This window comes from Aspergillus ambiguus (assembly GCF_047715705.1).
Source record: "Aspergillus ambiguus strain CBS 117.58 unplaced genomic scaffold BDV59scaffold_9, whole genome shotgun sequence".
NCBI lineage: Eukaryota > Fungi > Ascomycota > Eurotiomycetes > Eurotiales > Aspergillaceae > Aspergillus > Aspergillus ambiguus.
Genome location: NW_027395522.1, coordinates 298,734 through 324,687, shown reverse-complemented (window position 1 = coordinate 324,687; position 25,954 = coordinate 298,734). Strand labels below are relative to the sequence as shown.

General features: G+C 47.4%; 11 protein-coding genes across 11 annotated transcripts; 4 read left to right on the top strand and 7 right to left on the bottom strand.

Moving 5' to 3' along the window:
- Window positions 1-16: 16 nt before the first annotated feature.
- Window positions 17-2,402, bottom strand: BDV59DRAFT_164226 (fungal specific transcription factor domain-containing protein). The gene is made up of 8 exons (XM_073687618.1): window positions 2,364-2,402; window positions 2,195-2,303; window positions 1,961-2,134; window positions 1,375-1,910; window positions 1,043-1,316; window positions 811-986; window positions 553-739; window positions 17-484 (listed from the first exon to the last, which is right to left on the bottom strand). The coding sequence occupies exons 2-8, from the start codon at window positions 2,196-2,198 to the stop codon at window positions 72-74; spliced, it is 1,764 nt and encodes a 587-aa protein (XP_073549550.1). The 5' UTR covers window positions 2,199-2,303; window positions 2,364-2,402; the 3' UTR covers window positions 17-71.
- Window positions 2,403-3,801: 1,399 nt separating this feature from the next.
- Window positions 3,802-4,125, top strand: BDV59DRAFT_174969 (uncharacterized protein). Its single transcript, XM_073689171.1, has 2 exons — window positions 3,802-3,965; window positions 4,022-4,125. The coding sequence occupies exons 1-2, from the start codon at window positions 3,807-3,809 to the stop codon at window positions 4,052-4,054; spliced, it is 192 nt and encodes a 63-aa protein (XP_073549549.1). The 5' UTR covers window positions 3,802-3,806; the 3' UTR covers window positions 4,055-4,125.
- Window positions 4,126-4,159: 34 nt separating this feature from the next.
- Window positions 4,160-4,920, bottom strand: BDV59DRAFT_174966 (RidA family protein). The gene is made up of 4 exons (XM_073689170.1): window positions 4,703-4,920; window positions 4,630-4,643; window positions 4,387-4,560; window positions 4,160-4,333 (listed from the first exon to the last, which is right to left on the bottom strand). Exons 1-4 carry the CDS (start codon window positions 4,857-4,859, stop codon window positions 4,187-4,189), a joined length of 492 nt encoding a protein of 163 aa, XP_073549548.1. The 5' UTR covers window positions 4,860-4,920; the 3' UTR covers window positions 4,160-4,186.
- Window positions 4,921-5,014: 94 nt separating this feature from the next.
- BDV59DRAFT_164201 (flavin reductase family protein) lies at window positions 5,015-6,396 on the top strand. Its single transcript, XM_073687617.1, has 2 exons — window positions 5,015-5,232; window positions 5,287-6,396. The coding sequence occupies exons 1-2, from the start codon at window positions 5,192-5,194 to the stop codon at window positions 6,269-6,271; spliced, it is 1,026 nt and encodes a 341-aa protein (XP_073549547.1). The 5' UTR covers window positions 5,015-5,191; the 3' UTR covers window positions 6,272-6,396.
- A 2,340-nt stretch (window positions 6,397-8,736) lies between these two features.
- Window positions 8,737-10,197, bottom strand: BDV59DRAFT_164140 (uncharacterized protein). Its single transcript, XM_073687616.1, has 2 exons — window positions 9,213-10,197; window positions 8,737-9,155 (listed from the first exon to the last, which is right to left on the bottom strand). The coding sequence occupies exons 1-2, from the start codon at window positions 9,852-9,854 to the stop codon at window positions 8,760-8,762; spliced, it is 1,038 nt and encodes a 345-aa protein (XP_073549546.1). The 5' UTR covers window positions 9,855-10,197; the 3' UTR covers window positions 8,737-8,759.
- Window positions 10,198-12,752: 2,555 nt separating this feature from the next.
- On the bottom strand, window positions 12,753-13,288 carry BDV59DRAFT_164093 (ankyrin repeat domain-containing protein). Its single transcript, XM_073687615.1, has one exon. It carries the CDS (start codon window positions 13,132-13,134, stop codon window positions 12,865-12,867), a length of 270 nt encoding a protein of 89 aa, XP_073549545.1. The 5' UTR covers window positions 13,135-13,288; the 3' UTR covers window positions 12,753-12,864.
- Window positions 13,289-14,184: 896 nt separating this feature from the next.
- Window positions 14,185-14,879, bottom strand: BDV59DRAFT_164087 (uncharacterized protein). Its single transcript, XM_073687614.1, has one exon. The coding sequence runs from the start codon at window positions 14,745-14,747 to the stop codon at window positions 14,319-14,321; it is 429 nt and encodes a 142-aa protein (XP_073549544.1). The 5' UTR covers window positions 14,748-14,879; the 3' UTR covers window positions 14,185-14,318.
- Window positions 14,880-15,826: 947 nt separating this feature from the next.
- BDV59DRAFT_174953 (uncharacterized protein) lies at window positions 15,827-16,800 on the bottom strand. The gene is made up of 5 exons (XM_073689169.1): window positions 16,627-16,800; window positions 16,516-16,573; window positions 16,368-16,460; window positions 16,157-16,308; window positions 15,827-16,105 (listed from the first exon to the last, which is right to left on the bottom strand). Exons 3-5 carry the CDS (start codon window positions 16,375-16,377, stop codon window positions 15,881-15,883), a joined length of 387 nt encoding a protein of 128 aa, XP_073549543.1. The 5' UTR covers window positions 16,378-16,460; window positions 16,516-16,573; window positions 16,627-16,800; the 3' UTR covers window positions 15,827-15,880.
- Window positions 16,801-18,911: 2,111 nt separating this feature from the next.
- BDV59DRAFT_174948 (Zn(II)2Cys6 transcription factor) lies at window positions 18,912-22,093 on the top strand. Its single transcript, XM_073689168.1, has 9 exons — window positions 18,912-19,157; window positions 19,216-20,070; window positions 20,123-20,189; window positions 20,239-20,425; window positions 20,496-20,679; window positions 20,735-20,893; window positions 20,950-21,795; window positions 21,856-21,921; window positions 21,980-22,093. Exons 1-7 carry the CDS (start codon window positions 18,982-18,984, stop codon window positions 21,500-21,502), a joined length of 2,181 nt encoding a protein of 726 aa, XP_073549542.1. The 5' UTR covers window positions 18,912-18,981; the 3' UTR covers window positions 21,503-21,795; window positions 21,856-21,921; window positions 21,980-22,093.
- Window positions 21,566-23,441, bottom strand: BDV59DRAFT_212082 (MFS transporter). Its single transcript, XM_073695949.1, has 5 exons — window positions 23,227-23,441; window positions 22,101-23,123; window positions 21,982-22,018; window positions 21,854-21,923; window positions 21,566-21,793 (listed from the first exon to the last, which is right to left on the bottom strand). The coding sequence occupies exons 1-5, from the start codon at window positions 23,424-23,426 to the stop codon at window positions 21,630-21,632; spliced, it is 1,494 nt and encodes a 497-aa protein (XP_073549541.1). The 5' UTR covers window positions 23,427-23,441; the 3' UTR covers window positions 21,566-21,629.
- A 383-nt stretch (window positions 23,442-23,824) lies between these two features.
- BDV59DRAFT_174945 (uncharacterized protein) lies at window positions 23,825-25,757 on the top strand (the record flags this gene model as incomplete). The annotated part of the gene is made up of 4 exons (XM_073689167.1): window positions 23,825-24,192; window positions 24,248-24,657; window positions 24,726-25,087; window positions 25,142-25,757. A coding segment is annotated over exon 1 (191 nt), but the record flags the coding sequence as incomplete, so codon positions are not given.
- Window positions 25,758-25,954: the final 197 nt, after the last annotated feature.

Sequence of the window (25,954 nt, the reverse complement as noted above, 5' to 3'; positions counted from 1 at the left end):
AAACCGATCGTTATATCTATTAAGGGTGTTGTCCAATTACACTCGTAACCACTCGTAATCCGCAACAGAGTCTAACTCTCCATCGAGTACATTCCTGGGCCAACATCCAGCTGTGCTGCTAGGTCCAAAATCTCCCCTGGATCCAGACCAACAATAGTATTTCCAATGAATAAATCCCAGCTGGGCTCTTCTTCAGTGCTGAAAACTGTCGGGTGCTCGTTTCCGGGCGGCTCCCTAGACGGTGAGGGAGACTGGAAGTGCAGCTCATTCGGCGTGAGGGGCGTCATGATATGGGCGAGCTGGCTCAGTTCCACTTTGCGTAGAGGTGCTACCACGTTCCCCTTTGAGATCATTCTATCCAAGACGGATTCGACGTCATCGCCCCAGGTCTCATCGGGAAGTAGCCACGGAGCCACGGCTCGGATAAGTTGGAGGACAAACGCGGAGGAAAATGCATCTTCTAGCTGGAAGGGGAGAAAGGCTTCTTTTCGTTGTAACAGGACATGAGCTGCACGAGCGGGTATATGCGCCGGGTGGGGGAGAGCAGCTTACCCATGAGATCCTCGTCGCCGAGGACGCGGAGGATACGGAGAATGTTTCGGGCGGAGTCCACGCCGGACTGTATTAGAGATGCAACGGCAGGTGAGAGACAGACCTTACGAGAGCTGTTGGGGCCGGCTTGGCTGATGTGCATGTGTAAAGCGCACATCACCAATGGCCGAGTTGTAACTACCACGCACTAATCAATGAGGTTAAAATAATTAGGCAGAGAAGACGGCGCATGTCTAACGCGCTGATCCTGCTACATACCCGATGGTATGACAATATCAATCGGATGGCTATTCGAGATGCCTTGCTCACAGACCCCTGGAAGTGGGTATCAAGGAGGTGTTTCAGATCCTGAGAGAGATCTGCCAAGTTGCGAAGGATGGATTGAGTATTTTTAATCAAGGAGCCATCCGTAGCTTGATGCACTCCATAGATAGCTTCAGAGGGTTAGTATATCACTACTATATGGGCAATATTGATGGCCTAAACGCACTTGTTAGGATCTGCGCTGTAAGCCGAGACAGCCGTACGTGTAGAGTCATGTTCCAGCTGTCCAGGGAGCTACTAGTCTCAGAAGGTAATGGGACAGTGATATCCTCATCCCTGATTGAGCTGGGTGCACCTAATACGGCAGAGAGTTCTCTCTCTAGCATATATACAACCCAAAAGGTAATATGACAACGACGAGAGTATTCAGCGCCGAGCACATCCTCTGGCATATGTCGATGCATCCCTTCGAGCACGCAAATACGTATTGCTTGTCCGATCTATCATTGAGTAGATGTGAGTTCCACCACAGCGGGAATAATATCCTATGAGACTTACATGCTGAAAAGCCGCTACGCGCATGTCAATGGCTTGGAAATACACAGCAGCTAGTGTTAACACTTGGACGGACAGCAACGAGTCATCATTTAGGCCCCCAAGGCCTGGAAGCAGACCCATCGCTCGGGTTGCATATTGGCAGCCCGCTGGATTTCCAGGCAGTACGATATGTCCTGTGAATGCTTTTCCGAAGGCGAGGATAAGGAGGTACTGGGCATACCAGAGCCTTGCTGTACTGGCTTTCACTGTTATGTTCTCGTAAAACTCGTGAAGATTGCGAAGGTACTCTGGCTCGTTGATCAGGTAAAATAATGGACCGAAATGAAATTTAACGCTGTTAAAAAGGAACAGTGCATAATCAAGAGGGGGTAGATTTGTGATATCAGGTGGATCGTCTGGCCCTAGAGGTGTCCACTGCATCTTGTAAACGCCACCATCTGCATTCCACGGATCCGGGGGACAGTCTGGCATATGCTTGCCTATCAAGGCTAATACACGACGGCAGAACGACCAGGACGAGGAAGGGCCCATGTACCCTGAGTATCGGTTAGTATCAATCCAAACTGGTTATCCTACTCGCACCTACAGTATCGCCCGTCGGGGGATTTGGCAAACGTATAGTCAGTATCTACCAATGGATTCTGTCGGAATACTGTATTGATTTCATCTTGTGATGATTTACACGCAGGATTCTGTGTCTGACCAGTCTCTTGACTAGATCCGATTTCTCGTCCCGGTGGCCTTGGATGGCCCGCCTCGGCTTGCTCGGGCAGGGTATTGTCAGTATATTCTCAGTATGTGTGGGAAAAGTTTTATATACCCATGCCTAACGGTGGGTCTTACAAGACGCTCCTCTTCGAACAGAGGGTTTCGGTACGGCTGTCTCATGGACAGCAGACCCGCATTGGCGCTCCAACTCTCGCAGATAGCTGGAGATTAAGCATAGTCAGACATTTGGGCTGTTACTGTCCAAGGTCAATGGCTGGTACCTTTCCGAAACTGAAACCCGAGTGTCCTCCACAAAGTGACATTGTAGCTTCTTGCGAGAACATCGGCTACAGGGCGCTGATCCAGAGCATTTCACCTTCATAGACCTACATCTTTCGCAGCTATCCAGGTCCGATGGTTAATTGTCGAATAAGCGATTCATTTGGCTACAAACACCACTTACGCTCTAAAACTCTTCTTGCTGACCCTCAACCGGTCATCGGGAGATGAGCGCATCACGGACAGGGCTATCTAAAAGAGAGAAGGGAAGGAAGAGGGGTTGTGTGTGGTGCGTGTGTAAGTGAGATGCTGTGAAACAAACAAAAGCTCTTGGTTTCTGAGTATAAGACGGAAGTTGCCCGCCGCTCTGGAAGACATGACGTGTGGAATTTCTGCTGGCTTTTGACGGTGTGGGATCTCATGGCTGACTAATCCTATACATGGACAGCATCCATCGTCATTCCACAAACTACTCTTCCGTGCGTTTCTTGCACGTATGTCAATGAGTCTTCGAACAAGGGTCGTATCTATTTAGCCAAGTACTCAATAGCAGGCGACGAAATATAACCTGTCTGAAATGGAGTTTTCATCGTCGGTGGGTCTCCCCGTCCAGCACGAAGTCGGGTCAGACACCGATGTTTCTTATCGGCCAACTTTTGGTACATTCCAAGATGAGATGCTGAGGTTCGCCTGATTAAAAATAAACAAATATCGCAGGAGCGACCCCCAAAGCGTATTCGATAGGGTGCACATAGTATCCTGATAGAGTGGAGGTGCTACGACGGTTTCTCTGATGGTGGCTGCTTAAAGGGACACTTGCACCTGGATCAGCAGTAAAGAAAGTCATTACCATCAGCGAGAAGGCATCTACAAGCGCTAATACTGGCATTTCGCACAATACAATAGAATATCAGATAACTACAAATGGATAGGAGCATCGCCTGCCTTGCCGATATACGGCCGCCAAGGCCAACGTCGGAAGCGCGTCCCGGCCTCACTTCGTGCCAACAACATCATATTAATACTTATCCTCTCACACCTTTGTGTCAACAGCGACACTAGCATTCAAAAATATAAAATGTTATTCCATGAACTCGTAAATCAGGAGATGTGCCTTATCCGTCTCGCGGAGATCTGTCCCCTTCCTTCCGTACTCTGTCAGCACGCGAACATTTGCGAGCTCTAGCAAGCCAAAGGAGTTTTTGTGTATCCTTCCAGATAAGGCCAATGCATTTCAAATTCGGAAACGAGTGATACCATAAGTTACTACCTCCAGCTCCTCCCTTCCCTTCTCTCGTGTAGATATATCGACAATGTTGACACCGGTACAGGATACATTACGAGGGTATCAAACCCCTGGTCGCATCAGGCCGGCTGGTGGCAGGAGGTAAGAAATTGAGAAACGTGTCTGTAGGATCCTAACTCTAATGTGTTCTATAGGCGCTATGCTTCAAAACCACCCCGGTAATGGCGAGGATATCCGATACAAGGGCAGGATGATTAGATACACTGGCGAAAGTGTCGAGGTTGTTCGAAGTGCACTCATGAACGACATCTACCCAAAGAGTGGTGTGTGGGACCTGGAAAAAGTGCAGATCATTACTGTACGTCACTTTTACTTTCCCGACAGTGTATCCGAATTAATCTAATAATGATAGAGTATATCTCCGCTATTCGGGAGCCAATGTCTTAGATAGCCTATTGCTGGAGATATTGAAACCTACTACAATCAATGTGTGAGAATAGTACAGAAATTAAATGATCTATGCACTTTCCCCATGGAAGACAAGATTTCCCCTATACTTGTCAACGACGCAGGATGCTGTTAGGTGACGGCAACAAAATCTACCTGAATATCCACATCTGCCGGCAATTTTGACACCTCTACCAGAGAACGAGCTGGCTTGTGAGGAAATGCCCCATCGTACACCTGTGAAAACTCCGGCATGATAATAGAATCCTTGACATACACCTGGATTATGTCAGGGATATCAGCCTCAGGGTATAGGAATATAGAACACTTACAACGACTTTCACAACCTTTTCCAGACTAGAACCGGCCTCGTGAAGAATTGCTTCCGTGTTGCGAATGATCGCCTGTGTCTTTTCGGCGACCGATCCTTTAATTAGATTACCTTGTGCGTCGGCGGGGATCTGTCCCGAAAGCCAGATCTGACCAGCGGCTTTGGTGGCTTGAGACTAGATTGCAGATCAGATTTAACATACTATCCATACTCCCAGGATTCAGTGGAGGTTCGGCGCACTAACGTAGTGTGCGAAGGCTGTAAATGATTAGCTAAATTCCTAGGCTGATTTCATATCCATAAAACCGGGCACACACGACGATGGGTTTTATCAGTGAATACTGCGCTAACCGTAGTCTGATATCTTGCTGACTGAAGGGGTAGTAGCATGGCGGATCTGCAGTTGGGTTGCACGGTGCGCCGGGTTTGGGAGAGGCGAGCAACAACAGGTATACGGAGGGCGGTGCGGAACATGTTTAAGTCAGATGATGCGATGGAATATGAGTCATGTCGAAAAAATGGGCTACGATAGGAGACGACACATTTAAATGTCGGGTGATATCAACTAGAAAGCACCGTCGGAGGAGAATGCCGATAAGTTGGCGGCAATGATCTGATAAGCTTATGAGATCGAATTGCCATCGTCGGAGCTTCGTCCCGATCATAAAATTTCCCCTTGCCTCTCGCCTTCTCCACAGCCTCTCCAAAAACACCTTAAAACGGAGCCTTATCACGAGTGCGTCAGTCGGTAGTTGGTCTGACATCATTTAATATTGCCCACCATCGAAAAGAAACAAGCAATAGTTATGGCAACCGCAAAGTCAGTCGCCCAGCTCATTACGAGAAGGTCCGTAACGCCCTTCAATCCATATAGAACTGACCAAACTGACCATCAAACTAGACCTTCACTGTGGAAAGTCGCAGGCCAACGGAAATTATTTTGCGGCGTTAATGCCGTAAGAATGAGCTCTTCAGCAGCTGCGTCCACGGTCACGGACGAGGAAGATGACGCTGTTGCCGTTGCCAATGCGAAATACCAAATCGTGGAGAAAGTCGGCAATTTCGACGCCGTCCAAACCTCACGCCCGGCGTTTGACCACGTAAAACCAATCGAAGTCACGCAATCTCCTTGGCCCAAGTGGGAATATGGTCAAGGAGTCCCCGACAGCGGTGTGAGCGCAAGTAAGACTCATCGGGAAATCGATCCCTATGACCCCAACCGCCCAACAGTGAATAACTACCGTCTGCTGGTGTCTGGCGTTGCACCGCGTCCAATAGGATTTTTAAGTACCGTCTCAGTACTTGGGACAAAGAACCTTGCGCCGTTTAGTTATTTTCAGGTGATTGATCATGACCCACCGATGTTCATTGCAGGGTTCTCGTCTCGTCCGGGGGCTGCAAAGGACACTTTCCGGAATTTGAAGGAGACAGGAGAAGTGGTGATCAACACTGTTTCGGAAAATATGATTGAGGCAGTGAACGCGACGTCGATTGATGCGCCATTTGGAGTATCGGAGTGGGAGATCTCGGGGCTCCACGAGGCGCCTACGACGACAGTGACCCCGTCGCGGGTGAGGGAATCTGTCTTTTCGATTGAAGGCAAAGTCGTGGAAATTAAAGAATTCGAGGACCATATCCAACCAGGGATGTCTATTGCCTCTCTGGTGTTGATCAAGGCTACTCGTTTCTGGGTCCAGGATGATGCCGTTAATGCAGATGGTAGTCATATTGACCTGGACAAGCTCCGACCATTGGGCCAGCTCGGTGGCATTTCATATGGACGCGTGTCGTCTACGTTTGAGCAGCCTCGCAGACGATGGGGTGACGAACACCCAAAAAGTCAAATATTGACGCAGTTGGAAAAATCCAAGCCATTGGTGAAATAACGGCGATGTTAGCACGGAGCATGCTACTAGAAGGGCTAGCAATGATTTCTACTGCAAGTATCACCCAGCTAGACTTGTGATACAGCATGAGACAATATATATAGAAGCATAGATGTGTATATCAGTCATATATGAGTTCTCAACGTCCTGCCATGAATACCTTTCTAGGTAGTCGTGGTCCGTATATTCGTCCAATTATGGCAGAACGCACTTCGTGGTAGCAACATGCCAACCGTGAAACCAAGGGCCAATCGAAATAGACAATCCCTTTACTCAGTGTGTCTCTAAACACCTCGTAAGGTGATATCGCACAGGGGTGCGTGTGTGCACTACATCACACCAGTCTATAGGGCACCCACGACAGTCGCGCGAGCGCCAAGAGTTCACCCCAGCTTGAACCCTTTTGGTGCACCCACCAGATTGTTGACTGTACACAAGCCACAAGCTGGCAGTAGTATAGGTTTGTTCGAAGGGGATGACAAGCACATACGACCGTAGGGCGTGGAGGACAGGACTTCCCGTCCGCTCAGCCGTACTTAAGCCACATAGAACCGCACTTACAATTCTCAAAAAGCCCTAGTCTCCAATATTTTTCTGAATCCAAGGCGTGGGGTGGGTGCGGGTTATAGGGATCCGATGTCTACAGCTCTTAACGCCAGGGGGGCAATGTCAACACTACTGGTGCTTGTAATCGTCAGGGCAAGCGACGATGCTGCTGAGGCTTGAGTGACCTGGAGTGATGATAAATAGCTAGGACGCCAGGTCTGTTCTACTATATCCCATAACTTTATTTGCTCAGCGCTAATAAAGATGTATCACTCCAGATAGAAGGCGACACTTAGAAGGAAGGATTCACCAAACAAAAGTACGCATTCTTGCAAATTTCATATTGTATTATTTATTTGGTAAGGGGATATATACTTCTAGCGCTGGCGGAGGTGTTGTATTAAAAAATCAGACAGAGACTCTAGTAGGTCAACACAGGAGAATTGAAACTAAATAACATCCAGAGATGACTGACGGCAGCTCATTCTCTGAAAAGGGAGGTAATATGATGGACTGGCAGGTAGGGGATGGAGGCTCATGGATCATCCATTTGATATTAACAAACCACCAACGTCTATCGCCTTCCATAACCTTTGTCTACGATAGTAGGAATAGGTGTTTAGTTGAGATGCCAATCCTTAAAATCAGAGGACAGTGCGTTCCTCGCTTCACTTTCAGGGGCAGACATCATATCTTTCTAAGAAGATTGATCATCGCTCGTCACATGTCGAGGATTAATGCTTGTCATATCCTATGATAGTTGTTAGGCGGAAGCGTCACTGAGATGACCTCCAACCTGCCTGGTTCTACACCCTAGACCTTTGCTTGTACCGATAATTGTCTTTTCATCCATTCTATACCATAAACTGATACTGCATCACCGGTGGCATAGTTCTTTAATAGTGCTAATATTCTCCTCTAAGCCGTTGCTTTCCATCGAGTAGATGTCCATACACTAGCGGGCTGTGTCCTTTTCATTACGCAGCCTTGCCAGGTCTCGGTACTCCTCGAACACCATTTCTCGCTTTGATTTAGCTAAGAGTCGGTGCATGAGATCTTACATATGCTTTTCCAACTTTGCGGTTACAAGGCTAAGATTGCGTTTACATTCCTGGAGGTCTCATCGGTGACTCTCTCTAAGAAGTTATCGGGTCTACCAAGCCCAGGAAAAATATGAGCGTTTCAAGGATAATTGGATCTGACTGATATGTTCGGATAGCTGCGTGCAGATTTAAAAATATTTTTTCGGCACTTACTCGCTCATCTTGTATGACTCGCAATTCTAGAGTATCAATAACGGGCTTCACCATGTTTTTTTTTTCCCAAGTATAGAATCAAGTTTTCCATCAATGACTTCCAAGTGTACCTCAAGTTCAGCCTTGGCAGTCTTCGCCATACTCTGGCAAGCTTCAAGGCCTTCGGCCGTTACACTGGATTTTCGACTGACAGGGTTAATATCATGAGGGCCATGTCTTCTATAGTTGTTACCAATACTTAACATATAGCTCATTGTTCAGTACCAGGCTAAACCCGCTGCGTGCTAATATACTGTATAGGTTTGGGATGGTATCATCTACACTCCTAATCAGAGGCCGAAAGAAAAATCTACTGGAAATTACAGATAGAAAGCTATGTTTAGAGGGACATTAGTCTGCAGGAAATAGGCCATATGTTTCCTTTTAATGCTCTGAATGCAGGTGCAGAGCAGCTATCTTTATTTAGGAAGCGTTAATCCTTCAGTCCAACGTTCGGGGAGGCGTTTCAATCCTTTATTTCCCCAAGGTTTCTCACAAGCTCTAATGACATAATCCTATCCATAACAACGTCCTTCACGGATGGTACTGAATTCTCAAAGCATATATATTCAACTGATCAATCACAGACAGCATCACATTAACAGGTGTGACAGGTGCTATGTCCATCATAAACTGCACAAGATCAATCAAGGTCCACCTGCACGGCCACTCTTATCCCAGTAGTTCTGACCCTGACTGCGGCATGTGCCGATAACACAGTAAAATCCACCACCCTTGTTGTTCTGGTTTGGTGAGAACATGACGAAACTAGCATCTTTATTCGGACTGAATCCCGTGCATTGGTTGTAAAGCCCATTCTGAACGGTGTATGCAGTATGGGCAGTGTTGTACCAGATACAAACTGTCTGATGGGAACTAGCAGTGCATTCGTAGTTGAGTCCAGTCGTCCAGCTCTGTTGCACAGCAAAGCCACCTGAGATCCACTGCGCTGAATTTGCAGAAGCTGTCCACCGTATAGTGTACGACTTGGACTGCATAGCACCAACAGTGCACGTAGCGGCACTCTCGCAGGATAGGTTTTCCTATTTATCGCTCATTAGCTCCTAGTATCATTCAAAGAAGGTACTTTTTCAACTAACGCTCAACTGTTTCCGCAAATAGTTCTGATGAGGGTTGCCGTCCCCGACTTCCCTTGTGGCAGGGGACCACGTACTGCAGGCGCCGGTTTGTCGCTCCTCTAAGTTGCTCAGGGGTACTGCGCTGGTAGAATTTCCCTCGTCAAAGGGCATTTGAAACATGTCCACAACTTGGATGGTTTCCACTGCCCTCTGTAAGCTCATATCGGCAGGTTGACTAAAGCAAGGGGACCTGTCGCTCTCTTGGATAGGGCTCAATTGAATACTGCTAGGCAAAGGGACATTATCGCATACTATAAACGATTCGTAGTCGTTATACATTCTGTAACAAGTAATCCCACCAGAGTACTTGGGGTCTTCATGAACTGTGTATGTAGAAGGCCCAGCAGTGATAGTACCATTGCCATCAGGTCCAACATCAGCAACGATACCGAAGTCGGCAAACACCCCAGTTATCAGGGCAGATGAGCACGCAGATCCAAATATATCCGCAGTAACACTATTCTTCACTAAAATCTCTTTCTCGGAAGATATCTTATCCTGCTGCACTGTCACTCGAACATACTTGATATCCTTGCGAATTTCAAGCGATGGGGTAGCTAAGGTAGCAGCAGCAAGAAACGCAGTAAGAATGAATGTTCTCATGGTTGTTAAAGTATTTCGTGGATACTGAAATTTTTGAGGAAGAAGACTGCCACTGTGGCTATCCTAATAACTAGCTTGCACTGGCATAAGACTGGTTTTATTGCATTAATAAAAGACTAGCAATCTTATTAGTAGGTTCCAAGGCAGGACACTGGGACGGTCTAGATAGGCTCAGATTGTTTCGTAAGCGATGTCGAGGGCACTGGTCTCAGCCTAAAATCCGAGAGCCCGATTCAACAGCGATAGACTAAAATCATATATAGTCAATATATACCTAGAGTGACTGCCTGCCAAGAATGTACCAAGGTAGATATTCTGGCACCGCGCTGTCGCACGGTGTTGTACATCTCTCGTTTTTAGTACGCTTCTGATATGATCACGAGCATCTCTTTCTACAATTAGTTTGAAATTTATACGCAATTTGCAATCGTGTCACTACTAACAGTATTCCAAAAAAGGACTGTTGGTCACTAAGTGTTGTGTAATGTTGTGGGCAGAGGAGGCTGGGTACTTGAAGAGCTTGGAAACAAAGAGATCGCATGCACAGATACGGCTTGATTTGAAACATGTGGATTTTCCACAGTCACGTCTGATGAGGTATTGATACTCTAGAGTTCTTTTGTCGGGGCTCCAAGTTCCTGCCGCCGTCTTATGTCCTAGGATCCGTTCAACGTAAGATCTTGTCAACCGGAGACCCGTAATTAATGCCAAGGCTCAACTGGCCATACAAAATCGTGGTGTGATTCAGCCTCCGCATCTCACAGATAGTCACAGCGCTGGCCCAGGAATCAGGTGAGAATAGAGGTTTTAATGGTAGATTTAGATGAATTCAAGTCCCTGCTACAGTCCAGAATGTAGTGGTAATTACATAGCCTTACCGACAGCTGCGTTCCAAACAGATCTGTTTGAAATTAGACCTAATAAAAGAAATCAGAGAAATAAAAATGCGATAAAATAGACAATTCTAATGAGCTATATTCTACATGGCAGCCGTGGTCATACAGTAAATCATATATGATTCTTGAGATTATTCGGACATCTAGTTGACTGGTTGGTAAAATCAGTTGAACTTTGGAGTGTTCTAAATACAACCGGTTGCAAACTCTTCGGGGCCGATGAAGAGATTTTTGGAGACCTGTTCTATTGTACAGAGTAACCTCAGATCCGCAGGCCCCTTTAGTAGATTCTTTCAGAGGGCTCCTCCGCTTGTGTATAGGTAGGGTTTCACCTCTCGTTTGAAACAGAACTGGGTTACGATGTGACTTTAGTCGGTTTGGACGGTTACGTGCCGACAGGTGGTACATCGTCCGTGCGTCGTAGGTGTCTAAAGTACATTCTAAGCCTTAGATATTGCCGGTAGGATCACCCGACCGCGTCGCTTTTAGTGTTGGCCAATCGCTATATCGTACTTATGGCGCCTTTTTTCAGCGCAGGGCCTCGAGTCCCGGTCAAGACACTAAATCAGATGTTGTTTGTCGTTCTCGGTTCAGGAAGGACAGGATCAGGGTGGGATATGTGAGTGGCCAGTATGCGGGTAATTGTAATCCATGCACTCAACCCCATTTTGTAAACTATGCTTTGCTAGCAGTATGTATGAATAGCTACCCATTTCCCTTGCGCTCAAACTAACTAAAACCGAGACTTCACGCTGTGAATAGCTCAGTCAGGCAGAGAACGCGGCAATTTATCGGAAGTATCTTTCCACCGTTCCTTAGCGGGCACTACTACTCTGTCATGCTTTCACTCCTTTTTGACCCGACCACTTGGATCCCACAAGCGACACCAGACGTTACTGCGAGGGTGGTACCACAGCTTATGGATACTACTCTATATGGCGACTAAATCGTGCTAATGATCGTAGCTGTCGATCGCATATGTCTAAGCGGGTCGCCACTCGTCTGTTTCGCTTCGAACTGCCCTCTGGCTACGTTGGTACTTCAAACAATTGTACGTCAGAAATAGGGAGACTACTTGAAGGTTCCATGATTTCTGCCTTTCCATTTTTCCCGCTGCTGCGCAAATATCTTTACCCATTCCCTGCCACCGAAGGGTACATAGCATCCAGTTTCTGGTCTTCTGGCACATCTCATACTGCTACTTCTTACCAACACAAACAAATCCACGCTCCTAAAGTATGTCTCCTATATGGGTCCACCACTATTCTTCTGATATATAAATTAACATGCAGTTCTAGATAACCCGTCAATATGGAAATCAAAAACAGTACACAAGAGCAAACACGATGCGCCGGCCATAGCCAAATACCCTCTCTCTCCTATCCGAATTTCTGTGCCATCCCCATCTGGCAACAAGGAACGAATTTCACGGATAATCCTTTTTCTGTCTTGGAGAGCTGCTGTCCTAGCGATCAATACAGCTACTTTGGTCCGGATAATTGTTTCGCTTACTGCAACGCAACCAAAGAAACCCAGTCAACCCTGGAGCAATGTCTGCAGACCCCTAGGAAACTCCAAGGCGTCATGTGCAATAGTGCCGTGGGACTCAAAATTCTGACATCCTATCTTGTGTTAGCGGTGGTTTTTACTGGTCTTTGGCAGGTTTGATGCAGACAAGTGACTAAGGTATAAGCCAGCGACAGCAGAATCCATCTCCAATAGGTTTTACGTACAAGGACCCCTTGATTCCCCTACCCCCTCCACTGTTCCCACCAACCGCCAGGGGGGGCTGCCTGCGCGATCAGATCTCAAGGTAGTCGTCCAACCCGTAACGAGCACCATGCTCCAAGAGTAGACGGGTGAATTCATCCTGCCCTTCTTGCTGCGCATAAGAAAGTGGCGATTGGCCAGTGCGATCAACACTATTAATTACGATATCATTGCGGGCAAGAAGGAGCTTCACTGTATTAAGATCCCGATTCATCACGGCATGACAAAGAACAGATCGGCCATCATAGTCAGTATGATTCACATTTACCCCATTGCGGGAAAGTAGAAGCGGTATAGCATCCGTAGTATATTGAGCCGCATATAAAAGCGGTGTCTCGCCGTTACTATCCAAATTGATCGAGTAGAATCTCTTCTTGAGCTGAAAGAAGCTTAACAACTGGCGTATGACTCATTAATATTGCTTGCATCAAGGCTGATACACCGCTATGATTCACAGTGTTGATATTAACTCCCCGTTTAAGGATGATTCGCACTTGGTCCTCCCAGCCTTGGAAAGCTGCTAACATAAGTGGCGTAGCATCGGGATCCTCTAGATCCGTCCTAGGGTGTTTAAGAAGTTCTTTGGTAACCTCAAGGCACATTTGTTCATGCATGGCGCATAGTAAAGGAGTCTCATATAAGTCCCTCCAGTGATACACGTCGATCGAAGGTTGTTGAAGTAATAAAGTAGCCGCTATAGTGATCCCATAATCTACCGCGTAGAAGAGGGGAGTTTCTCTGTGGACATCGGCTCATATTGAAACCATCTGGATCATTCTCTATTAGGATGCGTATCGCCGTCGAGTTAGATACAGAAATAGCATCCATTAAACGGGTTGTTCCCGACTGATTCTGGAGGTGTAGATTGGCGTTGTGGCAGGAGGCCACGAGATCCGTAAACAACGAGACTTCACCGGCCTGGACGAGGAGAGGTAAATTGGTGTTTCCACTCTCATCTTCTGACTGAAGATGGCGAGACGAGCAGGCTTTTGCGATCCTTTGGGTAGTCTGAAGTAGGGAGAATTGGTCTTGCAGCGGCAGATACGCGGCAATATGGAGCAAGATCTCCGTGGGAAGAAGATTTGACGAAGCCATCGGTGGCGTAGGGATAGGGATAGGAAAGTTCACGGGCAGGAGAGTGAAGATAATTTAAGAGGAGGTCATGCTTGGCGATATCTTGGCCGCTGTATTGAATCTCTGTCCGCGATAGCCGACACAAGTATACCTACTAAACTACTAGTAATACGATGGCAAAGTCCCTTCTAGTGATCATTAGGTCAACGCACCACCTCCCACACACACCACAATACCCCCGGTTTTGCACTTTTCTAGTGCTCTAGACAGTTACATCAACCCTAGGAGATTAAAACTTCGCGAGCGTCGGACACTTCCATATATACATCTTCCATATATACGTCTCTTTGGACAACAGAACCCCTTCTCCGGCGTAGGCGGATCTACAAAACTGCCCATCACCCACGACCTCCACAAACGTTGACTGTCGCTCGCGAGTGTCGGAATGGAGCCGGCGCGTATACATGTTGCTGATTCTCAGGCAGTGCGTTGAGAGAGCCGATTACGGTGCCTTCATAGCGTGCGGTCGCCTCCGCTCTGCCGCCAAAATCGTCTGCGTATCTGGAGATGGTCTCGTCTTTGTCGGCTTCCTCGAATTTACCTTGCTGGCCGGTGAGTTTCAATCCCCGGGTCACATAGAGCGTAATTATTATGTCTGTGTTGGAAAGTAACACGACAAGCTCGTCATTATGCTCCAGTCTATTAGGTATATGAAAGTAATCAATCAACTCACAATCATAAATCGCGCGGGGGGCGGCCAAATCCAATTGTGTTCCCTGGTTGTAGGATTTAGCGAGTATTTCACAACACGATGAAGGGCCTTGAGTTTAGATGCAAGTCGATATGGTTTCCGTCTTGCCTCTTTCGTCGAGAAATCCCGTTGGGTAAGACGGGCGAAGAGCGTCGGGGCAATACGTTTAATGTCGATTCTAAGAGGATCCAGATCTTTTTCTTCCTCTTCTTTTTCGTCTTTCTTTTCAACGGTGCGGGGACGTTTCGGCTCCCACAGCCAGACAAACGGCCTTTTCGAGTCCCGGGACTGCAGTGCCTCCTGGTCGACGAACAAGAAAGAGTCCGTCCGCAGACCTCTCGGAAATTCGTTCTGATCCCTCTTTTCGGCGAAGAGATCTCGTAGGTTAGAGGGATCATCCATAGGAACCCAATGCAGGGTAAACTTCGCAATCGCCTCGTCCTTGATCCTCCCCACCCGATAATGCAACCCATGAACAGCGGTCCTAATCTACTTCCGGAACGCCGCCCAATCCTCCCGATCTGTATAAAAACCCACTAGCCCACAAATTTCGCTCTCTATATTAAAGAGTACCTGCTCCTGCCACGGCACCATCATAGCCTGCCGATTATGACGTATGTCGTTATTATTAAGAAACTTTTGCCGCGGCCGAACTCGCCTGAAGGCCTCGTGTCTGTACTGCGTGCGTATTTACGCGAGCTTCTCTTATTTCGTCTGTCCACGCCGCGTCAATAGCTATATATAAAAGATTCTGATCTGCTTCACTCAAACGTAAACGGTAGCAGAGCAGGTTTGGAAGTCTGGTTTTAGTTATCAACTAAATAGCTAGCATCTCTTCGCGAGACACATTTGTACCCAGTTAGTACCGCAGCATTTCTTGGATTCAGCTAGGTAGCGAAGGTATATTGTTCAACTCATCTCGTTATACCTCTTTTTCAAACAAGGGTCCAGTGCCACGTCATGGAAGTCAATGATGTCCGCTTTGACTCTGAATTCCATAGCAGATTTCCGTTATTGGGGTCGCCATGCACCACCCCGAGGGAATGGATCTCTTTCCTAGATCGTCGAAGTTCAAGATCAAGACTCGCAGGAAGCTCCGATCCACTTATTTTCTCGCCCTCCCGAGCCATAAGTAGGATGTGTCGAATCTCACCCTCCCCCCTGGAGGAAATAAGTTATATCCAGGTCGATTGTTCCCAGGAAAATTGGTAGGGCGTAACCTTGCGCTATTCGGAGGATACGGTATACCTTTGCTTTGTGGACACTTTTCCAGGGGCGGTCAGTTATCCTTTTCCAATAACTGCGTAGCCGTATCGTGCGCAAATAATCTTGGAAGGTGCCCCAGACGTCCACGCCGCACAATCATCCAAAGGGGTGGAATAATGATCGATTATTCAATTGCGATTCAGTTGTTGGACTAAGCCCTCTGCGGTAATGGGATGCCGTTCACCATTTCGACATTTTCTATGCAAGTCGACATGGGCAATTTTCGCTGGACGCCTTTGAATGCCTCTAAAATACACCTTCGTTCAATATCAGATATTCCCTGACTCTGAGCATGGCCATAGATTTCCGAACAGCTCCTTTTCTTCTTCATCCTTCGCCAGCCTAAGGAAGGTATCTTTAAACTTGCGATTATTCTCACCGGCCAAATTGTAGTCTTCAGGTTCAACCATCCCATCCACAGGGAGTACAGCTTTCGCTGCATCGGACGACCAAGACAACACCCGAGAAAGAGGAATATTGAATACGTCACGAAGCTATCCATTTTAGTAATGTGATAGCGGCTAGAGAAACATCGAACAGCTTACCAGCTCACGTGTGGCGACCTCAGAAGCAACGGAAAAATGTGCAGGTCCTGCGTTGGGATTTGGGAGTTTCGCTAAGACCTTCGACCCATTATCCATTTTCAATATGAAGGCTTTATTATGTAGACCTTCCACGCATTTGGTGATTTTGGCGCCTTGAATGGAGTTAGCCATTATATCTTGCTGGTCTCGACGGGAACGGAACACGCAATACTGTGCCCCATCGCAAACTTTAATTGCGATGTCGAGAAGTTGTTGTAAATTGAATTTCAAGTGGCGTTTTGCAAGTTCGCTTTCTTCGTTGGACCTGAATTCGAGCCTGAATGAGCGGCTGTCCAAAGATGACGAGCCAATTTGCTTACAGCCATCGATGTCTAGTGTATCTCAATCACTCGACATGCTCTATTCATAAGATGATACCTGAAAATTCTCACCCGGGCTATTCTGTCTTTCGAGGTAAAACTCGGGCTTACGTGCTGTTGTCTGACGCCCATCTGGTCGAAAATGTGAAAAAAGTCTCATGTTCTGGGAAAGGTATGGGACACGAGGCTTTCCATATATCTTTCGGTTACCGCGCTCCCAAAGATTCCTAGGGAGTCTAATCACAGCCATTGGGGATGACAGGTGCCGTTCGTTGTCACCCCGTCTATCCCGCACTCCCCCTTGTCACCCGGGCGGCAGGCACCCGCCTTTTGACCGCGTTCAAGCCACACGCCAGCCGGTTAGTAGTTAGATGGGTGACCGCCAGCGAATTCCGGCTGTTGTACTCTGATATGTTAAAGTTCACCCTTTTTTTTTTTTTTCTTGATTCGTTTTGGTTTAGCGTACTTGCCGCTCTTTAACTCTGCGGCTTCATCTTCAGTCCTACTTTTGAATGTCCGCCTGAATGACGAAGAGCAATATAAAACATACCTATAACCCCGCTTTTCGACGTGTCCACTTCAGCCTCTTAAGTTTCCCTGTTGTAGCTAAAGCTCCCTCTTTCCCTTCCGATTTATCTTTAAGTCCAACATAGCACTCGGTGTCATACTTACTAACCTCGGTTTACCTTCTACTGAAAAGTGGTGGAAAACTATGTTTATAATATAGAGAACCATGTTATCACGTCTTTGGGAAATCTAATCACTACGAATGGGTGGTTTTACTCAGTAACATAACCCCCCTCTCGGTTCATGCCATGTCCTCCAGTAATTCAGACCTTCCAACGATTCCATTGGTTGAGCCGCATATCCGCTACACTGAGGCTCGTGACATCAAGAGAGGGCTGTTGGATTGACGATTGGGATAAATAACAGTGAAAATCGACCGTCCCATATATTATCATGGGAATCGACCCACGAGAAGAGGGGAGGGACGACCAGCTTCATAATGCTCACGGCAACTCCCTATTTCCACTTGACACATTCGTCTCACATCTATGATTGATAACAGCCTGCGTACATTCAATACGTGCAAGGATCACGGACCAGGCATATAGTTACATATGTGATCCCGGCCGAACGTCGCTGGCTCCTGCTCCTATCTCTCATCCACCGAGTTGTATGTAGTTCCACCCATTTTTTCGAAACCACTTTGGCGTACGGGAAATCACTTCCCCTCTAGGAAACCAGATCCCAGAATTGGTCTTCATATTGACGTCAATGCAATAATTTATATAACGTTAATCCCCAGTAAATTTGAAACGGCCACTGCTCTTCCACACCCAGCCATTACTGGACTCTGCTTTCTTTGATAATCCCTCTATATCGCTATGTCCGGCTCCAAAAAATCAAAATATATCATCCTCCCACCTTCTTACACAGAAACTACGCCACCGGAAACGTTTGCAGACCCATCCTACGGTTCAGTAACCTGGCATACACTATTCTCATGTCCTCAGACGCCATCCTCCGACCTCAGCGCCGGGATAGCTATCTGTCCTCCAAACACTGACGGGTTACACGTACATCGTCATCAGCAAGCAGAGATATACCACATTCTCGAGGGACAAGGTGTAGTCACCATTGAGGACGTCACCAAGCGTGTTGCTAAAGGAAGTTCTGTGTTTATTCCCGCGAACGCGAAGCATGGTATTGTGAACGTGGGCACTGAAAATCTGCGGTTTTTTTATGTCTTTCCAACGAGCTCTTTTGGGGATGTGGTTTACAGATTTGAGAACGACGTCAAGGCCAAATTGTGAGACAGCTGGTTATAGAATGCATGGCCCACATACGCCGTCGAATTTTTGCGTTCGATATGGGAGAAACTTACTGATGTCGGCTTACCGCATGTCGAACAGATCTCTCCTAATTTTCGTAATAGCTTAATGATTGTTCTTTTCCCAAGAACGTCTACCGATTCATTAATATAGGCTGGGTATGTAGATCCTGTACCGTCTCACGGCTCATTCGTGCAACGCACACCTCAAGCAGCATAGTGTATACAATCTGTCTAGGAATACGAACATGACGAGCTTTCTCTTGTGGTGCCCAGAAACCATCCGTTTCGTGAGGGAATGGAGATCTTGTAACTAATAATAATACATATGGCAGAGACAACGGAGCACTAGGTAGCAAAGAGCGTATCTTCCCTGGTTTTATCGGCAGACCCATGGAGTTTTTAACTAAACGTAGGGCAATCCGGGGAATTGATAGGGACAGCCCTAATTAACGTAATGAGGAAAATCGCGTATTGAATTGTTGCGGAGTGGCCGTATTGGCTTGCCGTACCTAAGTAGCCGCGGCTTTTTCCGATTCGACCCCGTCAAATACCAAGAAGCCGAAACCCCTAACTAGCTTGACAGCTTCCATTTTGCGGCGTCTGCTTTGACCTGAGAACGCACCTCGGCAATGGTGAATCCAACAGAGTCTACTAATGCTCCAAGTCCGCGTCTACGCCGAGCCCGGGTTGCCTGCAGAGCGTGCAATGCGAGGAGGGTCAAGTGCGATGCAGGCGACAGGCAGCCGTGCTGGCATTGCCGCATGCGCCAAACAGAGTGCGTACTGATCGAATCGAAAAGAGGCAGGTATGTGCTGCTTGGTCTCGGTCTTGTGGTTGCAGGTAAGATGACTTGTTCGCGACAGGTACGCTAGGAAAGAACGTGGTTCCGCGAGAAACCAACTTCCCTCTCGACAGTCCCAAAGAGTGAGCGATGTTACTGGTAGTCAGGTACCTCGCCAAGGTCCATCTGTCCCGATAGGACGCAATACCGGAGCCTCTATTCCCAATGATCCAGGTCACTGTGGCCCTACACAAAGTCCCAGCAACGAAGAGGCTGACCGCGAGTCTCGAAATGAAACCGACCACCAGTACGCTACTCAACAGCCTCATCGTGACCACATCCAATACGCTCTGCACCAAGAGCATACAGACGAGTCGTCCGGCCTATTTTACGTCCTCGAGCTGAGCTACAAATCAGATAGTGGATCAACCGAACCTCTACGAGTTCGCCACCCAATACCGGCATCAATTGCAGATCGATGTCAAAGTAACTACGCTGATAACACCCGAACAACGGTCACTTTGCAAGAGGCCTTGACATTGCCAAGCCTAGATTTACTCGATCAACTAGTTCGGGTCTTTTTCGAGAAGATCCATCCAGCTTATCCAGTATTTGATAGAGAGAGATTCATGCAGTCATATTCTATGGGGCGGGCCTCTCCGTTCGTCTTACAGACCATCGCCCTTCTTGGCTTCACCATAGGTAGCGATGAATTGATCCGCGCAGCTGGTTTCAGTGATCGTGCCACGGCAAGGAAGACACATTACCTCCGTGCAAAGGCGCTGTATGATGTCGACTACGAGAGTGATCGCGTGATCCTTGTGGCTGTGCTTCTTCTACTTGGATTCTGGTGGGCTGGACCTGATGACCAGAAAGATATATGCTACTGGATTGGTTGTGCCACAACCGTTGCACAGTCACTGGGAATGCATCGCGCGTGAGTCTGACCAGCGAAAGAGGTGGGTGCCCTGCTAATATGTCCCATGCAGCATGCCGCATTCTACAATCAGTCCGCGGATGAGATCCTTGCGAAAGCGCATTTGGTGGTCTATTTATGTTAGTCATTCCACCTTTATTCCCCTATTCCACATTCTCACGCCTACAGACCCGAGATAGACATACCTGTGCAGCATTCGGTCGGCCATGTCATATCAGAGACGAGGATTGCGATGTTGAGCCCCTGACAGAAGAGGATTTTAGCATCGATATCTGTTTTGACAAAAGACTTATTCCAGCCCAGAGAGACTTCCATGTCTCCTATGTTCTCGAGATGTCAAAGTTGGCAATAATTCGTGAGTCCCTGGTGTCGAAAGGTTGTTGAACGTTCCGTGCCGTCTATTGATTGACACATGCCCAATCCAGTGGGTGATATTCTCACAGGGGAGTTTAGCCCTCGCCGTCCTTCATTAGAAAAGTTTGACACTGAGTCTCTGGCGCAAAGGCTTACGCAATGGGAAGCTGGGCTACCGGACCAACTTCGTATAAACGCAGCCGATGAATATTCGGGAGGATCTTTCTGGGCCGCCATGCTACAGTTCTCCTATCAGTAAGTCGAGATGGAAGCTGAGTCGTGAACCAATGACTAGACTAAATGGATGTAGGAACTGCCTTATACTTCTATTTCGACCAAAAGCCATTGAAAATCTTTCGCAAGCAGATGCTCGACAGAATGTACGAGCACGAACGGCTGCTGACTCTATTACTCGTCTTGCGGAAGACCTGCTCACCACTAGGATGATTGATTCTGCACTCGTTCAGCTGTATGACGGAGCATCACCTTATGTTCATGACGAGTGGCCGTTCTGACTCTTTCTAGTGTCCCGGCCTTGTTCTCTGCGTTATCTGTTCATACTCTCGTGATCTGCCGAAATGACCCAGTTCAGCGGCAGCTGGCCGAGAACAAGTCACGACAGTGCATGTTAGCTTTGAGTGTGATAGCAAAGTCTTGGCCTGTTCGAATTTGGATATCCAAGTCTTTCGTCAGTCTGATGAAAAGATTGACCGCGCAAGGATCTAGCTTGAGAGGATCAATTGTGAACGTATCTTCAACCATTGTGACCTCGAAAAACGTGGTACAGCCAGTACAGATGGGTGCAGACACTGAAATGATTGAGGATTGTCAATTACCAGGCAATTTCGAACCAAATTCATACTGCACATGCAACGCAGGCCCACAATTAGGAGTCCATCATACACAGGACTGTTTGTGGAAGGCACCAGATCAATTCTTACATGACTCGTTGTGGGCTGGATATCTCGACGAGCTCTTTGGTGGCGATCTCTTCTTGCGTGATCTTCCAAGCCCTATGCAAAATGTGCCCCTTGATGAAGCATCCTCCACCACTGAATCAAATACTGCCAATTTATAGCCGCATTCCAACGTTGCATATGCTGTACTGGCTTTATTCGGGCTATTCTATCAGGCTGCAGCTGTACGTTAAAGTTATGACGCAATAAGCAATCTTCGATTTCCCTATACAAGCACACTCTTGTCGCTCAGCTACCCAAAGCAAATCTACTCTTAGCTCTCAGTTTCTTTCCATATTTGAGGAATAGCCATGGGAGTGGCATCATCGAGACTGTGAGAAATGCAAGTAGGCTAGTTGCCCAATGGAAGCCTAGCCTGTCGTACATCTGGACTCCAAACAGCGGAAATGCAGCTGTCGGACAATTTTCAGCACTCATATAGCTTATCGACTGTGGCAAGTTTGTCCGCATACCTGCGAAAGAGCATCTCACGAAACCATTGCCAGCGAGGGCAGACGCAGCATATAGGGAATAAGCGTACACCTGTAAAGGCTAACATCAGTATGCATGTGCGAGTAAGTTTAGAGTGGTTTTGGATTACGAGAAACGTGAAAATCCCAGTGAATGTCAGTAGCATCCTGCTTTGTCGGGATGGGTCAGCGTATGACTGTTAAAAGGCACAATTTTGCGGAAATGCAAATAGACGTCGGAGGCACTCACCCGCACCCAAAGATTGCAGAGCCGAAAACAGGAACAATCCAATGTATATTCGGAGATATAGTCCAGCCAAACCAAAATAGTCCGACTGAGATCAAAACACTGCCTGGGATGGCCGGTACTAGGCGCTGTTCTGGCGTCGCTTCACAGTTTTTATCTCCATGTATATTGGAAAGACCCTCCGCGAGTCGATGCCACAGCGGACTGCTAGTAGCTGCCACGATCATTCCCAAAATTATTCCCAGAAATGTGAGACCCACTTGCCAGCCGTTGAAGCCATATGTCGTTTTGAAGAGGTGAGGAAAGGCTTGGAAGAATAGGTATAGTATGCCTAGCAAGATAGCTGAGTATATATCAAGAGCCAAGCACATGGGTTCCAATAGCAACAGCTGAAATGGCCGCAGAAGTGATAACGCCAGGGTCTTTCTTCTTGCTGGATGGGTGGTCTCGATAAAAGCTTCTTGACGTTCAACCCCTGCTTTCTTGCGAGGCACTCTTGCCTTGGCTTTCTCGTTGATAGGATGATTTGTTTCCGGCACGAAGCACACAATGCCTAAGAGGAGACAAGAAGACCAAATAACCATGAGGTAGAAGTTCCATCTCCAGCCTGCATTGTAGCTGATAAAACCACCGATCAGAGGGCCCAGGCAGGGTCCGATGAAAGGTGCCGACGAGACCAGGATCATCGGTATCTGAATTTTGTCACGAGAGAAGATGTCTCTCACCGTTCCTCCTGAGACGGACAAGAAAGTGCCGCCAGCAAAACCGGCGAGGAGTCGAGAGATCAGGATTGTCTGTACGTTTTTGGCAACGGCCGTTGTGACGTTCCATATGATAAACAAAAACAACGAAGAGAGGTAGATGGGACTCCGTCCGTACCGTTCGCTCAGAGGACCCGTGAGCAGTGGTCCCGAACCAATGCCCAGGACAAAGAATGAGAGTCCAAGGGTTGTGATTGTGGACGAAGCGTTCAGCTCGGCGTTCATCTGTGTGTAGGCTGTCGTGTAAATTGAACTCGCACACGTTCTATTGAAGTCTAGTTCAGTAAAGACCACGGTTTACCAGTTCCCAGAATATGGATGGATTCATGAGGTGACCGGGAGAGCTAAAAACAATTGATTCAACGTACACACACAATGACCCTGTGCAGACAAGAACAACAATGACCCATTTCCGTAGCCATGACATTTCGTGAGGGGTGGTCTGGTTATGGCCATTATTGAAAGAGACGTTGTATGTACTGTTTCTAGGGCTGGGAGTATCATCGGGGGGTTTGGGGGTGTGAGGTCGTCGAGATAGTGTGTCGTCGATTTTCTCTAGGGCAACCATGCTGGGTGTAGGAGGTTTAACTGTTTGATATTAAAAGGGTCTAAGTCTGTTCACTCCATGCTGAATTATATCTACAACTGGTAGGTAGCTAGCGGAGCAATAGTCATGTGGCACCTAATACGACGATGGGACTGGGACATTTCTACCTCGGCGTTTCAATTTACGGTGATTAGAAATAGAAAATAATCGAATCTTCCTGTTGCCTTTAGTAGATATCCGCAATGGTGACTTCGCTCACGAGAAGAGCCTGATTGTGGCGGCTCCCTCCAGCTAAGTAAGAGCCCGAGGTCTTTTCTATGGAGCGTTGATTGGTTGGCTAATCCCCGAGGTAAGTAGCCTCGTCCCACTTCATCCGTCTTGACTCAACATCTATGAACTTACATTAAAAATGTATGGAACCAGTCTGGCGCCTTACAGGCTCAATAAGCCACAGATACACTCACGCAGAGTTCAACTCTCAGTGTTATCCTTCTCCCTTCTCAACCCCACCATGAGAACACTCGACGCGGAGAAACATGTTCAGGGAATCGTATGCAAGCATCACCTGTCAACGCGTGGTGCATGCAACTACGCCTTTCGGGGCGTCTGGGGGCCTCGCGAGAAATCTATAGGAGACCCATGGACACCGAGCAATCCCAATGGAACGTTTGTTTCTTCACATCCTATCCAAAATGTGACTGACTGATTCTGTATTTGCGGTGTCATTCTTCGCTTGGCTGAGAATACCCTTCTGCATGAAGAGGTCGCCAAGTTTACCCGTGTACAGGTTATCATCCCCAATAACCTCTCTTATTACCTTTGCTGATCCGTGATGAATACAGATGAACGTTCGGCCCCTAGACCATCTCACATGTAGCACTGGTCCAGGTGGGTCGCGCCGCCTTCGCTGTGCTGCCGCTTCATTCTTGGGTGAGGAAATTCCGCTCACTGGAGTTGATCACTGCGGACAATATCATTATCACCCCCGGCTTGGCTAGTGCAATTGATCCACTATCCTGGGCAATTTAGGACGTGGGGGGTGGAGTACTGATTCTCGGCCATTATACAACGGCGTTAACGTCGACATTCTCAACCAGAGTAATGTCCAAGTCATCGGTGTCGCGTACGAGGGAATAGAAGGGTTTCGGGGCCTCGATGATCTATTTCATCCTGTTGTGAACAGGAAAGCTCCTGAGGCTGCTTTACTTATGGGCAAACAAGGCATCACAGTCCGTGCTCTCATGATTTCCAAGTAAGGGCTCTCATTACTCTCACTATTGACCCAACGCCAAATCATTCTGACACAAGAGACTCGAAAAGCCCCCACAACCCTCTAGGAAGATGTTATGTTTGTTGATGCCTCAAACTCAATCTGTCTATATCTCAACATTAACTTCAGTCTTAGCTCCCCGAAACACTAAAGGGATTTGCCTCCTTCTGTGGCTAAAATAGCCTGCATATTATCTCGGACGATATCTACGCGAAATCAGTCTTCGCGAATCCCGCAATCACATGCTCAATTCCATTCATTTCAGTTCTCGCTCTGGACCTTCATGAATCATTGATCCAGTCCTAGTGCATGTGCTATACGGCGCAAGCAAAGACTTCTGTGCTAACGGGCTGCGGATCGATTTTGTCTGCACGAAGAACGAAGGGGTCATAAGCGCAATATCCAGCATTGGGTTAGTGTCGACGCTTGTGACTCCTGGTTGTTTTGTACTGATACTTGATATCAGTATATTTTCTTGGTCACCACACGTTCTTCAAGATGTCTGGGCTGCTATGTTGAAAAGACGACAGTTGTTGACAGACGTCATGGCACGAAAGACAGATCTTATGGCAGATCACTATGGCCTTATAACTTCGTTCCTATCGAAGAATGGCATTCGCTTTTATGAGATGTGAGGTCAATTCTTGATTAGCCGACACGTTCGTCAACTAAAATGGCCCAGGAATGCAGGACTACTCATCTGGGTCAATCTACGCGATCTGCTTCTGCCCAAGTTATCTGGGCAACAATCCGATTACAGTGTGTTGAGAGTGACATCCCCTCAGGCACCCATCTACAAGCAACGGGAACTAAAAGTAGCGGAAACCTGCATGAAGAAGGGCGTTAGGATTGCACCTGGTCATGTATATTCGCCGGAAGAGTATGGCTGGTTCCGGATTACGTTCACCATCAAGAAGGACGCACTAGAAGAAGGGTTGAAGCGATTTTGACATCTCTAGAGAAAATACGCTCTGAGGGTCAATAGCGGAAATAAGGGTTACGTCCACCCGTCTAGCCAGAAGAGCCGCAATTTCCTGATTGTTAGTTATTTAATTACGGGGTGAGCAGTCCTACATATACGGTATACAGTGACCATTATCCGCACCCAAAAGTTCCTCCAGTATCAATCGATAGTCGTAGTGGCAATGCGAACATCCTATTTTTCCAAAATTTCGCATGCATAGTTGATTCCTCAACATCACAAGATGCTACATATCTACTCTACTTTAACCCGGGAACTTCATCGCCTTTGACACAACTCGGAGACTCCGGTGCCGAT

Excerpts from the sequence above, each read along its gene's own strand:
- BDV59DRAFT_164226 (XM_073687618.1), bottom strand. Across the intron at positions 987-1,042 it reads TACAGCGCAGATCCTAACAA|CTATCTATGGAGTGCATCAA; the intron begins GTGCGTTTAGGC and ends AACCCTCTGAAG. Across the intron at positions 740-810 it reads TGATATTGTCATACCATCGG|TGCGTGGTAGTTACAACTCG; the intron begins GTATGTAGCAGG and ends CTCATTGATTAG.
- BDV59DRAFT_174969 (XM_073689171.1), top strand. The coding sequence starts at position 3,807 with ATGCTTCAAAACCACCCCGGTAATGGCGAGGATATCCGATACAAGGGC. Across the intron at positions 3,966-4,021 it reads AAAAAGTGCAGATCATTACT|TATATCTCCGCTATTCGGGA; the intron begins GTACGTCACTTT and ends ATAATGATAGAG.
- BDV59DRAFT_174966 (XM_073689170.1), bottom strand. The coding sequence starts at position 4,859 with ATGTTCCGCACCGCCCTCCGTATACCTGTTGTTGCTCGCCTCTCCCAA. Across the intron at positions 4,334-4,386 it reads AAAAGGTTGTGAAAGTCGTT|GTGTATGTCAAGGATTCTAT; the intron begins GTAAGTGTTCTA and ends GACATAATCCAG.
- BDV59DRAFT_164201 (XM_073687617.1), top strand. The coding sequence starts at position 5,192 with ATGGCAACCGCAAAGTCAGTCGCCCAGCTCATTACGAGAAG. Across the intron at positions 5,233-5,286 it reads GCCCAGCTCATTACGAGAAG|ACCTTCACTGTGGAAAGTCG; the intron begins GTCCGTAACGCC and ends CCATCAAACTAG.
- BDV59DRAFT_164140 (XM_073687616.1), bottom strand. The coding sequence starts at position 9,854 with ATGAGAACATTCATTCTTACTGCGTTTCTTGCTGCTGCTACCTTAGCT. Across the intron at positions 9,156-9,212 it reads ATTTGCGGAAACAGTTGAGC|GAAAACCTATCCTGCGAGAG; the intron begins GTTAGTTGAAAA and ends AGCGATAAATAG.
- BDV59DRAFT_164093 (XM_073687615.1), bottom strand. The coding sequence starts at position 13,134 with ATGCATGAACAAATGTGCCTTGAGGTTACCAAAGAACTTCTTAAACAC.
- BDV59DRAFT_164087 (XM_073687614.1), bottom strand. The coding sequence starts at position 14,747 with ATGGATGATCCCTCTAACCTACGAGATCTCTTCGCCGAAAAGAGGGAT.
- BDV59DRAFT_174953 (XM_073689169.1), bottom strand. Across the intron at positions 16,106-16,156 it reads AGGTCGCCACACGTGAGCTG|CTTCGTGACGTATTCAATAT; the intron begins GTAAGCTGTTCG and ends TAAAATGGATAG.
- BDV59DRAFT_174948 (XM_073689168.1), top strand. The coding sequence starts at position 18,982 with ATGGTGAATCCAACAGAGTCTACTAATGCTCCAAGTCCGCGTCTACGC. Across the intron at positions 19,158-19,215 it reads ATCGAATCGAAAAGAGGCAG|GTACGCTAGGAAAGAACGTG; the intron begins GTATGTGCTGCT and ends TGTTCGCGACAG. Across the intron at positions 20,426-20,495 it reads GTCAAAGTTGGCAATAATTC|TGGGTGATATTCTCACAGGG; the intron begins GTGAGTCCCTGG and ends TGCCCAATCCAG.
- BDV59DRAFT_212082 (XM_073695949.1), bottom strand. The coding sequence starts at position 23,426 with ATGGTTGCCCTAGAGAAAATCGACGACACACTATCTCGACGACCTCAC. Across the intron at positions 22,019-22,100 it reads TCTGCAATCTTTGGGTGCGG|GATGCTACTGACATTCACTG; the intron begins GTGAGTGCCTCC and ends CCGACAAAGCAG. Across the intron at positions 21,924-21,981 it reads CTGGGATTTTCACGTTTCTC|GTGTACGCTTATTCCCTATA; the intron begins GTAATCCAAAAC and ends TAGCCTTTACAG.